The sequence below is a fragment of the Plasmodium brasilianum genome, chromosome 7 (assembly GCF_023973825.1).
Source record: "Plasmodium brasilianum strain Bolivian I chromosome 7, whole genome shotgun sequence".
Classification (NCBI taxonomy): domain Eukaryota; phylum Apicomplexa; class Aconoidasida; order Haemosporida; family Plasmodiidae; genus Plasmodium; species Plasmodium brasilianum.
Window position 1 is genome coordinate 605,205 of NC_090120.1, and position 15,316 is coordinate 620,520.

The 15,316-nt window shown below is 29.2% G+C and overlaps 2 protein-coding genes across 2 annotated transcripts; one reads left to right on the forward strand and one right to left on the reverse strand.

The window, feature by feature from the left end:
- Positions 1–452: 452 nt before the first annotated feature.
- MKS88_001849 (uncharacterized protein) lies at positions 453–8,314 on the forward strand (the record flags this gene model as incomplete). The annotated part of the gene is made up of 2 exons (XM_067214812.1): positions 453–4,999; positions 5,101–8,314. The coding sequence occupies 2 exons, from the start codon at positions 453–455 to the stop codon at positions 8,312–8,314; spliced, it is 7,761 nt and encodes a 2,586-aa protein (XP_067074152.1).
- Positions 8,315–9,723: 1,409 nt separating this feature from the next.
- On the reverse strand, positions 9,724–15,235 carry MKS88_001850 (exoribonuclease II; the record flags this gene model as incomplete). The annotated part of the gene is made up of 2 exons (XM_067214813.1): positions 9,724–12,394; positions 12,702–15,235. 2 exons carry the CDS (start codon positions 15,233–15,235, stop codon positions 9,724–9,726), a joined length of 5,205 nt encoding a protein of 1,734 aa, XP_067074153.1.
- Between the last annotated feature and the right edge of the window lie 81 nt (positions 15,236–15,316).

The window sequence follows — 15,316 nt, forward strand, 5'->3', positions numbered from 1 at the left end:
TTTTTTTTTTCAGTAGTGAGTTTTTTATTATAATTTTTTCATGATAATAGTTATAAAGATTTTTAATGTTCCTTTTTTCTTATTTTATCATTTTCTTATTTTGTTTTTTCCTAATTTAACCTTTTTTTTTCCCCATATTTTTTGCGTATTCCCCGTATTTTTACTTTATGATTATATTTTTTTATCCTTTCCTTTTAATCAGTTTTTTTCATTTTTTCCCCGTGTTTTTGTAATTCTATATCTTTTTATTCCCCAATCCCTTTTTTTGTTACCTTTTAAATATTACCATTACAATAGAGGAATCGTTTAAGAGATTCGTGAAATTATTGCGTACTATTTGATATATAATCAAAATAACAATTACATATATAATGTAATCTCAATATAGCAACAGCTGTGAAAATGATACATGATGATTTAAAAACAAAAAAAAAAAGTTAAGTGAACACATAATGAAAATTGAAGTTAAGGAACATTTAATAAATATTATGTTTAATAATAATGCGCATGTTAGTAACCAACAAAAACGATTTAATGGAAATGTTGAAGATATAATAGTAACCTATTCAGGAGCTTTTATGAATTTCACAAAACAAAGGTGTTATAATAAGTATAATACTAAGGCGATCTCGGCTACGTCTATTAGTGAGCTTTATATTTTTTGCGTTTATCCGAATATCCATTTAAAAAAGAAGTATTCCTCATATATAGTGGAAAGTAATTATCAAATTGTAATGAGCCAACGACAAGTTTTAATTATTAACTTATTTGTTATCTTTTTTTTGTTAGAAATTAGAAAATATATAAAGGAGATTTTATTACATTTCATAAAGAATTTTTTTCTATTTTTTGTAAAGACGTATCTATTAATTTTTTGTAACTGGAGTAGTTTTTCTGTTTTCTCCCATATTTCTTATATTCACCTTTTGCTTCATAATGACTCATGGGACACATTTAATTTTACGAAATATGTTTTATTTTTTAATTGTGTACAAAAATTTAATAGCAATGTTGTTTCATTGAAATATAAGAATAATCATATTTTAAAAAGTATAAAGAACAAAGACAACGAGAAGAAAAATCATATAATTCAATATAAAAATAGTAGCTGTGCGCTAATTATATTTTTACTATCAATAAGAGGACGGAAAGATGAGAAAATTAAAAATGCCCTTTTTTATTATATAGAAGAGAATAATTATACGAAATTTGACAAAAATAGGATAATCGAAAAAAATAACCATATCAAGATCAAGATGATAATGATAATAAAAGTAACAATAACAGAAATAATAATAATATATTACGTTAGCTTAGTAGAGAATATTCTTTTTTTATGCATACCTATTATAAAAAATGTGCATCATCTTCTGTATCATCACAAAAATACAAAATTGTTTAATACTCAAGAATATTTACCAGTAGAAAGGGAAATGCGTATTATAAATAAATGCGGGAAAGCTTTCCTTACAAATTTTTCGCAGATATTACATTTTTTTTTGTGTGTAGCTATTCAGCATTATATTCCTCCCGATGGTCATCAATTTGCTCGCCATTTTAAATTAGATAGTATCATCCATTTTTTGATTTTGAAAGTTGTATTACATAGTCAGAACCATTTTAAAATTAACGTATCTTATGAACATACATTTATAACTCTACAGTTAATTGCATATTTAACAGAAATATGTAAAAAGGATTTCCTCTTTTTTGCTACTAAAGTATTTTGTATGATAAAAAATTTGAAAGAAGGCAGAATGCCCTTTAGTGTAGAACGCAGAAATAACAAGATAAGTAAAAAGGGGAACAACAATTGCAACCACAGCAACAGTAGCGGCAAAAATAACAACATTGGTAACAATAACATTGGCAACAATAACATTGGTAACAATAACATTGGCAACAATAACATTGGTAACAATAACATTGGCAACAATAACATTGGTAACAATAACATTGACAACAATAACATTGGCAACAATAACATTGGCAACAATAACATTGGCAACAATAACATTGGCAACAATAACAGGAACAATATGAGCATATATATGAACTGCGAGCGGAAGGTGCGATATGAGGAGATGTTCAATCTTAGTAAAAATCGCCACAGTTATTTCAGAAATCAGTATAGGCAGTCCGGAAAAGTAGGAAAGAGGACATGTATGAACATGATCAGAGTGAAAAACGGTAAATTGGCTAAAAAATTTATGTGTGAAATGACCCTCAAAAATTCTTTAGAATATAAGAGCAAAGGTGAAATTAGAAACAGTGAAGAATATAGTGGAAGGAATGATCATAACAGTAATACCTACAGTAGGGAAGGAAACGAACATAATCATCGTAGGGGAAGTAGAGATAGTGGACAGAATAGCGAAAAAGGTAGTGGTAGCGAACAGGACAGTAACAGCAAGAAGAGTAACGGTAATGAAAATAATTACAACAACAGTGGAAACAATAATAACAAAAACAGCAATAGCAGCGGTGGCAATAATAACAACAGTGAAGGTAATGACAATGATAATAGCAATAATAACGATGAAGACAATAAGAATAACAAAGGAGAAGACGACTTTGTAGGTGATGATAAGAGTAATGATGAACGCAGCAATAACGATAACGATAATAATGAAGATATTAATGTGGAAGGTAATAATAATAAAGGTGAAATTAACGTGAATGGAAACGAAAATAAGGACGCTGAAGGAATTAATAATGTAGATGCTGGTAACAGCACTGCTAACTGTAAAAGCAGTTCACGTAGTAGGAGTAATAATAATAATATTACAAGTTGTAATGACAATATATGTAATCAGAGTAATGTGAATATCACGGATGAAGGTAGAACAATAAGCAGCAGTAATAAGATATGTGATGAAAGTGACAACAGTACTAAAGAACACAAACAAAATGGAGAAGATAAGGAAAAGAAAAATTTAAAAATTACCAAAAGGATGCTAAAAAATCTATCATTCATGTCATTTAATACAGGATTATTAGAATATAAAATATGTGGGATTTGTATTTATCAAAACCCTCCATTTATTTCAAGTAGACTTCTTCATATTCCTTTTGCTTTAAAAAAAACAAATGCAGATATAATAGCTCTACAGGAAGTATATGACGAGAAACATGTAGAATATCTTAAAAGTAATTTAAATTCGAGTTATCCTTTTTGTGCTAGAGATAATTATTGCAGCGATATATTTATGAACAAATTTATCGGTGCAAATAAGGTTGATGGGAATGAAGAAAATGGGCCCAGAAGCAATATTGTAGAAGGTAGCAATAAACAGGGTGGTAAAGGTGACGATAAAAATGACGAAAAAAGTTACAGCAAAAATGATGGCAAAAGTTACAGCAAAAATGATGGAAAAAGTTACAGCAAAAATGATCGCAAAAGTGACGTTAAAAGTAGCGACATTGGAGACGACAAATGTAGCAACAGTAGTATCATTAATAATGCTTGTAAAAGGAATAGTCTAAATTATTGCAAGAATGGGGGTAAAAGGAACAATCCAAATATCAGTAACGCAAACATGAACAGTCGAAGCGGCGTACAAAGAAAAGAGAAAAATTGCAAAAAAAAGAAATATTTCGCCCTACATCATGGCTTGTTAGTATTTAGTAAATACCCCATTATATATTCTTATTTTCATCAATTTAAACATGTGACATATTTAGAAAATTTATTCGGAACTAAAGGATTTTTAGAAGTAGTTATTGATGTTCCATTTTTCAGTTACATTACTCTGGTCAATATGCATTTAGCTAGTGGTGCTGTTGACACAGAATCAAAATATATAGAAAAAGTTAGAGATTTTGAAATTAAACAAATCATGAAAATTGCTAGAAATGCTGAAAAAAGAAATACAATACCAATAATTATTGGTGATTTAAATGCTGCTCCTAATTTGTGTCCAAATAATTATTCTTCTTTTATTAAAAGAGGATGGAAAGATGCATGGCTTTATGCTAGGAATGTCAAAAAAAAAAAAATAAAACAAGTTTTAGCTAAACCTCTACGTCAATTAAAAAGGAGCAAAACACCCGTTATCTCTCCCAACTTGTATAACCAGTTTGATTGTTTACTCCCGGCGGATAACAAACAAATTGGATACGAATTCGTTTATGAGAGCGGTGGAAATGATGTTGACAAGAGGATCTACAGTTTGAACAAAAGTGATGATAGTGCCAGCAAATATGGAAACAAAATTGGTAACAAAAATGGTAGTAAAATTGGAAACAAAACAGATGGTTATGGTACTAATGAGGGGTGTATTTATCTCGATAGTGGATCTAGCGATCATGATAATAGCAACATTGACTGCTGTCAATGTGCATTAAAAAGTATCTATCTCGAAAACTCAAGGGAGAAAAAAGAAAATAGAAAAAATAACAAGTCCATTAATAATAACTCTACTGCTATTTTCCTCGGTAAAAAGAGAAGTAATAACAACAGTGAAGAAAATTACAACAGTGAGAAAATTGTAAAGAGTGGGGAAAATTACAACTCAACTTTTTACGCCAATTCGGCTAAACTTTTGTGCAATAATTGCAAAAATCCCCATTTCCTGAACTTATGTAATGACGATAGCAAGCAGCTTAGGAAGAGCGTAAAAAAATGCGAGCTACATGAAAACAACATAGTTTCACCAATAACATATTTAGAAACAAATAACTTTAAGCCATGTGCAATGAAATTTGAAAGTTCTTCTGTTAATAATGATAATAGTATGAATAGTAATAATAATAATGTGAATAATACAATAAAAACGGGAACATACATGCACTTTAAAAAGCTTAAAAACGGCTTCTGCGTAGTATGCCATTACAAAAATAAAGAAAAATCCAATGAAAATAGTAATACGTGTTTTCTAGGTACTAGTTTATGTATTTGTAATAACAGTAGAGCAATAAAAACTATAGTTAAAATCAAAAAAAAGAAAAGAAAATACTTTAATCATATAAATGTCAAAAAAAAAAAAGATATAAACAAGTTAGAAGTACATACAGAAAAAATAGTAAAACGGATAATGTGGACATAAAGTTGAATAACATTAACAATAACGAAAATTATTTTTATTTTAATGAGATTAGTTGTAGTAAGAGCAACCCTATTAAAAATTTCGTTTCTCATTTTTCTAAAAATAACGATTTTCCTAATTACGACATTAAAAGTGGTAAAAGAAATTTGCATGCAACTAGTACATTTTGTGTAGCAAAGTTAGATGAAGAGAAAGAAGGATGTTTTCCTAGTAGTGATATAAAATATAAAGGATACGATAGTGAGGATATAAAGAACATATCTACGGATGTTATTAACACATGCACATGTATAAGTAGTAGCTATACTGATATAAGCAAAAATTGCTTAGATATCAGAAACAGCAACAACTACACAAGTGTAGACTATATAAAAAAGGGTAAGGATATTTGTATGCGCAGTATACCAAATATTAAGAATGAAACAAGACCATCCAATATTTGTGGGAACATCCACCAAAAAAATGATAGCATCAGGACACAGAAGAACATACAAAGGTGTTCTACTTGTGATATTATTAAATGGGATACTAAACTTAATAATAATATTGTTTATAATAAAATCAGCTTGTTCAAAAATAATGAAAAAAGAAATACTTCAAATGAAGTTATGACAAAGTACTACGAACAGTCAGATTATTGTGCAGGTAAAAAGGAAGAATATTATAACAATTTCAAAAACTGCACCAACAATAACAGTGATTATAATTTATACTCAAGTGATATTTCGAGCGACAGCAATCGTTCGTACACGGATCTGTACGATGATGAGGAGGAAGAAGTGGAAGAAGGGGAAGAAGATATGAACGATTTAAGTGACACCAATTGGAATAGCTCAAGGTGTTTTATCAGCAAAGTAGATTATACGAACAATAAGAAAGGACTAGTAAGTGAGGTGGAAAAAGGGTATACATATTCAGATGCTACGAACAGAGTAATAAGAAAGAATAAAGAAAACGATATATTAAATGGTGAAGTGTTTGTTAAAAATGAACATAATGGAAATATGAGAAGGGACTTAACAGATGATGTACCCATTACTGAAAAAAGTGGAGTATTAGGGAACCACGAAATAAAGAACGAAGATCATTACAAATGCCATTACAAAGAGTGTTATAAAGGACGCTTCAGAGATATTACCAATTCACTCTGTTGTGACTCATATAAGGAAGGTAATACTACCCTCACGCATATATATAATGAAAACCCTCAAAATGGTATATACTCTGAAAAGATCAAAAAAATAGAGAAAAATAATTCTAGATTGAATAAAAGCTCTTCACATGATGAAGGACAAGAAGGCGTAAACTATATCAGGACTAATTATCAGGATAAGGAAAAAAGAAAAACAAGTTTCTTTTTGAGTAAAGAACAGGAGGAACAAGAACAAGTACAACAAGAGCAAAGAAATGAAAAAACGGAGTTTGTGTTACCCAGAAAGGTAGACGGTTACAATGGCAAGGACGATGACAATGTCGTTAGTCATGCCGATTGTAGCGATAATAACAAAGTCGAAGATGTCAACAAATGTATTACAAACACTGATTCTATTAATGAAGATATAAATGTTGTAATAAGTACATCTAACGCAACCAACGATGCGAACGAAGAAAATGCAAGTGTTAACACAAACAAGAAGAAGAAAAAAATATCTAAATTTGCAAAGAAAATGAAATATATAAAAAAAAAAATTTTCTGCAAGTTCATGAGGAGTTACGGAAGGTCCCACTACCATAAAGGTGAAAAAAGACTAGAAATTAAGGAAGATAAAAAATATACATATTACAAAAAAGGGGAAAAAGGAAATGACCAAAAGAGCGCTTTGTTTTGTACCGTTAATGGAGAGGTACAAGATGGTCAGACTGTATATCCTCAAGAAAAGGAAGCATCGAATGTCATGAGGAATGATGAGATAGATCCTTTCAATAATAATAAAAATAGAAGAAATATAAATGAACAAAGTAAGAAAAATGCAAGTTGCAATAATTTTCTATATTTCACAAAAAAATGGTATAATCATAACAGTGAACAAGTGCTAAAAAAAGATATTTTCTATTTTATCAAAAAATTGAAGTTTAAAATTACAGAAATGTTAAGACACACATTTAATATTTATGAAAATAATTCTAAAAATAGTATGAGTGATGAGGAGCAATTTTTATTATGTGAGAAGGAGGGGAAGCACGAGGAGCAGCCTACGCAAAATGACAGAAACTATGTAGAGAATTTTCACACGCACAAATCGCCAGGAAGCATATTAGCAAGTAGCACATTAGAAAGAAATGGATTAGCAAGTAGTGGAGTAACCAGTAGTAAGTTATCGAACAGCAAGTTAGGAAGAAATTTTACTAAAACGTGTGATTACTGTGTTCCACAGAATGAATCCCCCAAAAACAATAAAAAGGAAAATATATTTAGACGAGGACAAAAAAAATCTATGTGCAACTATTTTTTTAGAAGGAGCAAGAAAGGAGAACAGTGGTTTGGAAGAAATCTAATGAAAGAAAAAAATAATTTTCATAAGGAAAAAAAATTTAATATTTTTCAGAGTACAGGACGAGGAGATATATATCATAATAATTTATATGAAAAAATAAATCTTAAAAAAAAAAATAAAATTTTTTTTAATGTGCAGAAAGATGATTCTCTTTCGTGTGATGAATTTACATGGGATCCTTTGAACCCTTTGAATTTAATCGGACCACATTCTAGATGTAACGGATTAAGGTGCGATTACATATTTTTCCCTCCAATAAATTACAGAAAGGATAAAAATAATAAACAAAATAAAGAAGACAATATAAAAGTTCAGAAAAATAGTAATATTAAAATGAGTTACAATGAACACCTAATAAGGAGTGACAAAAACCTGAAGACGAACGCTTTACCATATGGACAGGATAGTAAGGAAGGAGATGATCATGCACACTCAGGTTTTGTTTGGAAATTGCACAGCAGAAGTGATAAGGGTAGCAAATGGAACAGTGGCAAAATAAATAGTCGAAATTGCAGTAATAAAGAAAAGCCAGAACAACGTAACATTAAAAAATATGGAGATCTAAAAATTCTGAAGCATTATTATATTAAGAGTGCAAAGATATTATTTAATGAGCCCTCAGTAATGATACATTCTCACAGGTATTACCAAAATTTCAATTGTTGCTACTCATTTTGTATGAAAATAAGGAATGTTCATTTTGTAACGATGTCTGATCATTATGCTATTAAAATTGATTTACGACTCAAAAAAAATCATCAATTGGTATAGAACAATTAGGGAAAGACACACACTGCGGCCTTTTACTTTTTTAGCTCCTTTTACAACACCATTAGTGTATACTCACTATATACTTATACAAAGTACTTGCTAATATATGGGTCTCGAACAATTTTATAACCTTCCACAAGTTTTATGTGTGCTATGTTTTTTTCTTTTTCTTTTTTTGCATTGTGTACCCGGTCTACACTTAATTTAATTTTTTTTTTTTTTCGCTGCATTGTGCTCTCTTTGGTTCACGTGATATAATTTTATCCTTATTTATTTTCCTTTTTATCAGTGCACGTTTTAAGTATATGATGTACAGTTTCAATTATTCATGCAATTGGTGCGGCTTACCAAAATAGCCCAGTCAAATATTATTAAGTTTGTAAATTGTTTTTGTTTTTCTTTTTTTTTAAAGCACTGTTTAACATAATTTTTTTTTAACCAAAGAGATTATATTTTGTAAACGCAAAAATATATAAATGCGTATTTTCTTATTTTTTTGCTTTCTCACTTTTTGCAATGTTAATTATGTATATGTATTGTATATTCCTGCTTATATATGTGAGTGTATATATATATGTATACATGCGTATGTATCCCCATATATATGTAAAATGGTTCACGGAAAGACAAATATAACTGTGCATATATATTCTTTTACAGTTTTATTGAAGATTTATTTTTAATTATTTGAATAATATATTTATAAGAAGTTAAGCAAAAGGCACCTCTAAACGAAAAAGCAAATTTATAGTTCAAAAGAACAAAAATATGTGTATTAAATTTCTACAAAGGTGTGAACTTTAAAATGGAAAATCAAAAAATTAAATAGAGCATGATATTTAATAATTAATAAGACCGATAAGCGCACAAGAAGGCAAGTACAATGATACGCCCATGTATGCTTATGTATAGAGTAAACGCATGGTCTTATGTACTGCCTTATGTAAACGAGAGCCAAAGGACTCTTCGTACAGCTCACATAAAAAAGTAAAAAAAAAAAAATTAAATTAAAATAAATTCATTAAAATAAACTATATAAAACAAATAAGCACAATAAATAAACAAAATAGAATAAGCATAATAAATAAAATGAACAAAATAAAATGAAAATAAAATTTGGTGAAATAAAAGTAATAAATAATGAGGGAGTAATGAAAAATGCATGATAACAAAATAAAAAGACATCCCAAAATACTCTCTTTATAGTGCTCACCTAACTCTGCAAGAATATAACTACTTTTTTTCCTTCTAATTAGCAACATTTATTGGATCTACACGATCGAAGTAGGAATCTGTATACATTATGTGTACCCTCTGACGGTTGTATATGAACATGTATTCATATATATATATAAACACCCGTATATATATATGTGTATATATACATACATATTTATACGTGTATATCGTCATGTCAGGCGCAAGGCCCACATTTGCAGTCCTGGTATAAGAAAAACTGCCTTCTTCTGAAATCTGCTTATTTTTTCGTATTCGTTTCCTTCATTACATTCTACAGTTTTATCATGCACAAGTTCTATGTTATCGTGGAACTGTGAACTCTTTTGTTTAATTGCCATTTTTACCTGTGCACTATCATTTAGGTTACTACGTTCATTATATTGTTGTTCATTTTTTATACGTTTTTCATCTACAACAGGATCCAAACTGTAAGTCTGTTTCTTCAGTTTGTTGACTTCATCATCCCGTTTGATAAAAACATCATGAATATATAAACTATCGTAAATTTCTTGAAAATTTTTTCCTTCTTCTAATTTTAATACTTGATATTTAACACATATTTTCATGTTTGTTATTTGTTTAAAAATGTTATAAAGTCGTTTATTCCTTTTCTGCTCTTCCCCAGGATTTCCCTCATCATTATATAAACTATTTTGACTAGACTCATTTGTGGTGCAAAAATCCAAATTTATTTTAAATAATACATCATTTGATATATTATAAATATATGTACATTCTTTAAATGATATTAAAACGTACTCAAATTTCAAACTAAGCAAATTATCACTGACTGACTTTTCTGTCTCCACTATTGGCACATAGAAGACAATTGCGTTTTTCAGCTTTATATTATCATTTATGCTTTTTTTAATTTTCACTCTTGAGCTTTCTTCCATATTATAATCAGCACCATCATTGCTGCTACCACTGCTACTACTTCCAGTACTACTACATGTATTTCCCCTTTGATCGATAAAATTTTCCTCATTGGTACTCAGAATTTTATTTTCACCATCCACGTTCTTTCTGCTTATACTGTTCATATTTTTTGACGAGTCCGAAATGTATGTAATGTGCGTAATGGGCATAATATTGTCACTTACACCGTCCTCCTTACCATTAACATTAATGTAATTGCTGTTTAATATATTAAGACAAATATTTTCTTTTATATTTTTCGTTATAACGATTTCTTGAATATAAGCTTCAGTTAGGAAGCTTATCACTCCCCTATTTAAATAAAAGTATTTCTTTATTGGTATATGCCCCCCTTTTTTTAAGTTCACACTATGCTGAAAACAATGTCTTTCGTCAGTTTTGTCACTTCTGCCACTTTTGTAACTTTCATCTGTTTCTTCTGTTTTGTCTGCCTCTTCCTCAAGGGGTTTGTCATCCCCCTTTTTCTGAGTCCCTTCTCCTTTGTAGTATTGAACTAGCCGCCTTGTCTTTCTTTTTGAGTAGGCCGAATCTTGTCTGTCACTGTGGTACCGATGACCCGACTGTTCCCCCATTTCTGCTTGTACATCGCTCACCCCCTCATATTTATGCTTGTTGTTATTCAAATATATTAGGTATTTGTTTAAAAGAAAATTTTTCAAATGCGTCTGAGCTTCGTCCGTTTTCTTCTTCTGATAATTGCACTGTTCACATATTCTCTTAAAATCTTCGTAAGTATATGGTAATATTTCCTCTTCAATAACACTATTTAGAATTCTATGAACAACAATATCAATATATCTCCTAATAGGTGAAGTAAAATGTATGTACTTACTTAAGAGAAGACCAAAATGACATGAATAATTTTTTTCTCCCTCTACAAAGGGAATATAAATAGCTTCTTTATAATATTTCAAAATGTTGTAATGAAGACACAGCAGTTGATTTTCACTTAACACTTTTTCACATACTGATAATATATCATTTATTGTGTTATTATTTATGTTAATCATTCTGTTGATTTTGTTGTATGTACTATAATCAATAATATGTAAAAAGTTTTTCTTTATTTCTTCCGAGGAGTTTTCATGTATTCTCAATAATCCTAATCTCTTATTATCAAATATTTTATTAGCAACTAAAAAATTTGTTAAAATCATCATTTCTTCTATTAACATATGACTTTTCTTTTTATACTCAATTTTTTCTAGATGTACATTTTCCATATTTGTTTCGTTTAACAACTTTTTAAATTTCGGTCTTTTTAAAAATTTTTCAATAACATACATATCATCATTACCTTCGAATGATATATACTCTTTTGTCATTTCGTCTATATTTATCGGTTTGAACTCCTCTGAAGAATTATCATTATTCGAGTAGGTGTTGGGCAAAGCAAAGAGCAAAGTTTCTGTTTGATAAATGTTTTTCCTTCCTGTTTTCTCTTTCAACATTCTTGATAATAAATATAGTCTAAATATATCACTCCCTATCTTAACTGATATATTATGCTTATCACAGATATGTTCAAAATTGGGTATAAAGTAACTTAAGTTTAAATCCCCTCGAACTAATATTTTCTCCTCAATGCACTTAGCACTACGGTAATTACTACCACTTCTGCTATTACTTTCACTTTCGCAATTACTGCTACATCCAATAGTACTATTAATGCTTAGATATATGTCATTTATATAATCTTCCACCACATCGTAATTCAACTTATACTTGCTTTTAATTAAACATTTCTTTATATCTACACCTTTCAACATTTCTCCTACAGATATATCATATGGGTTTGATATATTGTCTATGAAGAAAAAGATCGAGAAGGATAACTTCTCCCCTTCAGTGTTTAAGGAGCAAATGTGTTCACTCAAAATTGATGGAAGCATATGGATTACCCTACAAGGGACGGAAAAGAGAAAAATATACATATTAAGGTCAATATAACAAAAAGAAACAATCCATATAAATGAAGTTACACCATATAAGTAATGCAGTCATGTAAATGCATAAATGTGAAGGAGAGATTGCGCCATGAGCAAGTACAATGCATAGGAGAGCACACAGCACTGGCAAAAAATATATATTTTTTTTATTTTTATTTTTTTTTCATATTTATATTTTCATATATTTTTTTTTTATTTTATGATAACTTATTTTCGTATTATCTTTTTTTATCTCAAATGAACACTCACAAATAGCTTACATTATGTCCATATATATGGTATTGCAAATTTTTGAGGCCAACTTATCATAGTATGAATTGGGGGAAATAAAAAAGGAAACATCTGAAATATGTACTCCTATTTTGTACTGAAATTTCTTTTTCGAATTTTTATCAGTCTTCACAAATTCAATGGATAAAGCATCATCCAGATCTTTTGCATTCAAGGGGTCTATGGTAAATATGTCCAAATGAGTAATTATGTCCCTGTTTTTTAATAAACATTTGATCATGTATTTTTGTATACTTCTATTAGTTTGCTGAATATACCTCAGATATGCTATTTTTTTTTCAATTTGGTCGACGTAGCTCTTGCTCCCTTTTCCTTGGCTATTATTATGGATATCACTACTAATGCTACCACTACCACTACTCACACCCTCAAAATAATTTGCAAGTGGAACGAAAACATTTTTTCGATGAAAAAACGCGTCAAAAATTTTATCCTGCACAATCATCTTAGATTTCAAATAGGACATGTCAGTTTTTCCATATATATGAAAATGTATTTTATAGAAATATATAAAAAAATATATGATACCAAACAAATTCTTTTCACTACCTAAAATTGTACTAATATTTCCTAATGGATTAATTTGATTCTGTTCCCACTGTTTAAATTTAACCAAAACATATAAATTAATTTTTTTTTTTTGCAGATGATACAATATCTTATTTACCATAAAATTGGATGACTCATATATGAAGCATGGCAACCTAGCATCAACCGATTGTAATTTTGCAAGCAATTTTTCGCTACTTCTTTCTTTTTCTTCATTTTTATATATTTGTATATAATCAATCTTTTCAATATTGGGCTTACTGATTACATGTTCCTTATCACACTTATAATTTACGATATCACTATCCACCTTATTACTAATTAAAACTTTTGATGCAGTTCCATTTTTCAACTTATTTGATATATCCTTTTTCCCAAATGTATTGTTTATTTTTTCTTTAATATTTAAATAGTTCAACGTGCAAACAATTTCCATACTTCTCCTTTCCACGATGTTAACAACTCTGCAAAAATTACCCGTCTGTTCTTCTTTTTCTTCGTTTTCTTCGTTTCCTCTATCTACTCCCCCCTCTTCCTGTATCCCTTCCTCCCCTTTCATTCCATTTGTATCAGTATTCTTTTTACGATTCACTTGAATCTGTTCATTTTCTTTCTCTTCAGAATCTTGAAACCTTTTTATCTTTCTTCTTTCCGCATAAGCATATACTAGATCATCATTCAAGGCTCTATTCCTACTAATATACCCATATACATAAAAAAAATTATTTTTAGAACAACCTAACGATTCTTCATTAACAACAAAACATTTATTTGTATCAAATGGTGAAACATATAATACTCCCTTAAACAATTTATTTTGTATATCTTTGTCACTACCTTTCTGTAATTCCAAAATTTTATTTATTTTTTCATTTTCCCAATATTCTTCATACTCCACATTTATGTAACTCTTCTCTATAATTGCATTATCCGTAGTTGGAACTAAAATTTTATTTTTTCTCACTTTCAAAGGAACGGATTTTACTTCAGATGTATTCTTCCCATGACTACTTTGATGTTTTTCCTTACTGTTATTATTTAAATCTGTATCACTACTGCTTAACAGTTTATCGTTTTTCAAAATGTCCTCATGCATCCTGTCAACATTGTTCTGTAGTAGTACCCCTTTTTTATTACATGTACTTTCTATGCGTTCATTCTCTTTATAAATTTTATTCTCAACCTTCTTCCCCTTAATCTGCACTTCATTTAGTTGAAGCACCTGTTCTAATTTTTGTTTTTCTCCTGCTCTTTCTTCGTTAATCCTTCCCAGAGTCAAACTTTTCACGTAATGTCCATCTCTGTTCAAACATTTTTCTGACTTGTTTATTCCCCTTGAAGATTTATTTCTGTTTAGTATATGATCATCTACAACTTTTAAATAAACATCCTTCCTTTCTAAATATTTCTTTTTTTCTTTCAAATATTTTTTATCATTTATATTTTCATTTTTGTTCCTCACATTATTATGGATGTGGTTGTTCAAGGCGTACATTTCATTTCCTTTTAAAAATGTTGATTTTTTACTAACGCATTGTACGCTTGTATTTTCGCTACTACTAACAACTTTATTATTGCAATTTCCTTTTTTAATATTTTCCCCCACCCGTGCTTCCTTTTGAATGCATATATTTTTTATAGTAGCATTTTCATTTATCTTCCTTTCAGAACAAATATTTGCAAATACCTCCGCATACTTGTCCAAATTTTTGATATCTTTCTGTTTTATTTTATTAAATACTTGTTCATAAAAATTATTATCATCTTTTTTAATGTCATAAGGAAAAATGGCTTGCTGTTTCTTCTTTTTATCTACATTACATTTATTTTCCTCGATCTGAGAATATTTCTTATTTTCTCTTTCCTTCTCCAATTTAATTTTTCTTATGATTTTTATATTTTCATATATTTTCGTGTAATAACAGCATCTTCTAACATTTTTTAATAAAAACATATTCCGCTCTCCGTTTCTTCTTGCCTTTTTTCGTCTTTATTTCGTTTCTTTTAACCTTTTTTTATTTTTATTTTTTTTTTT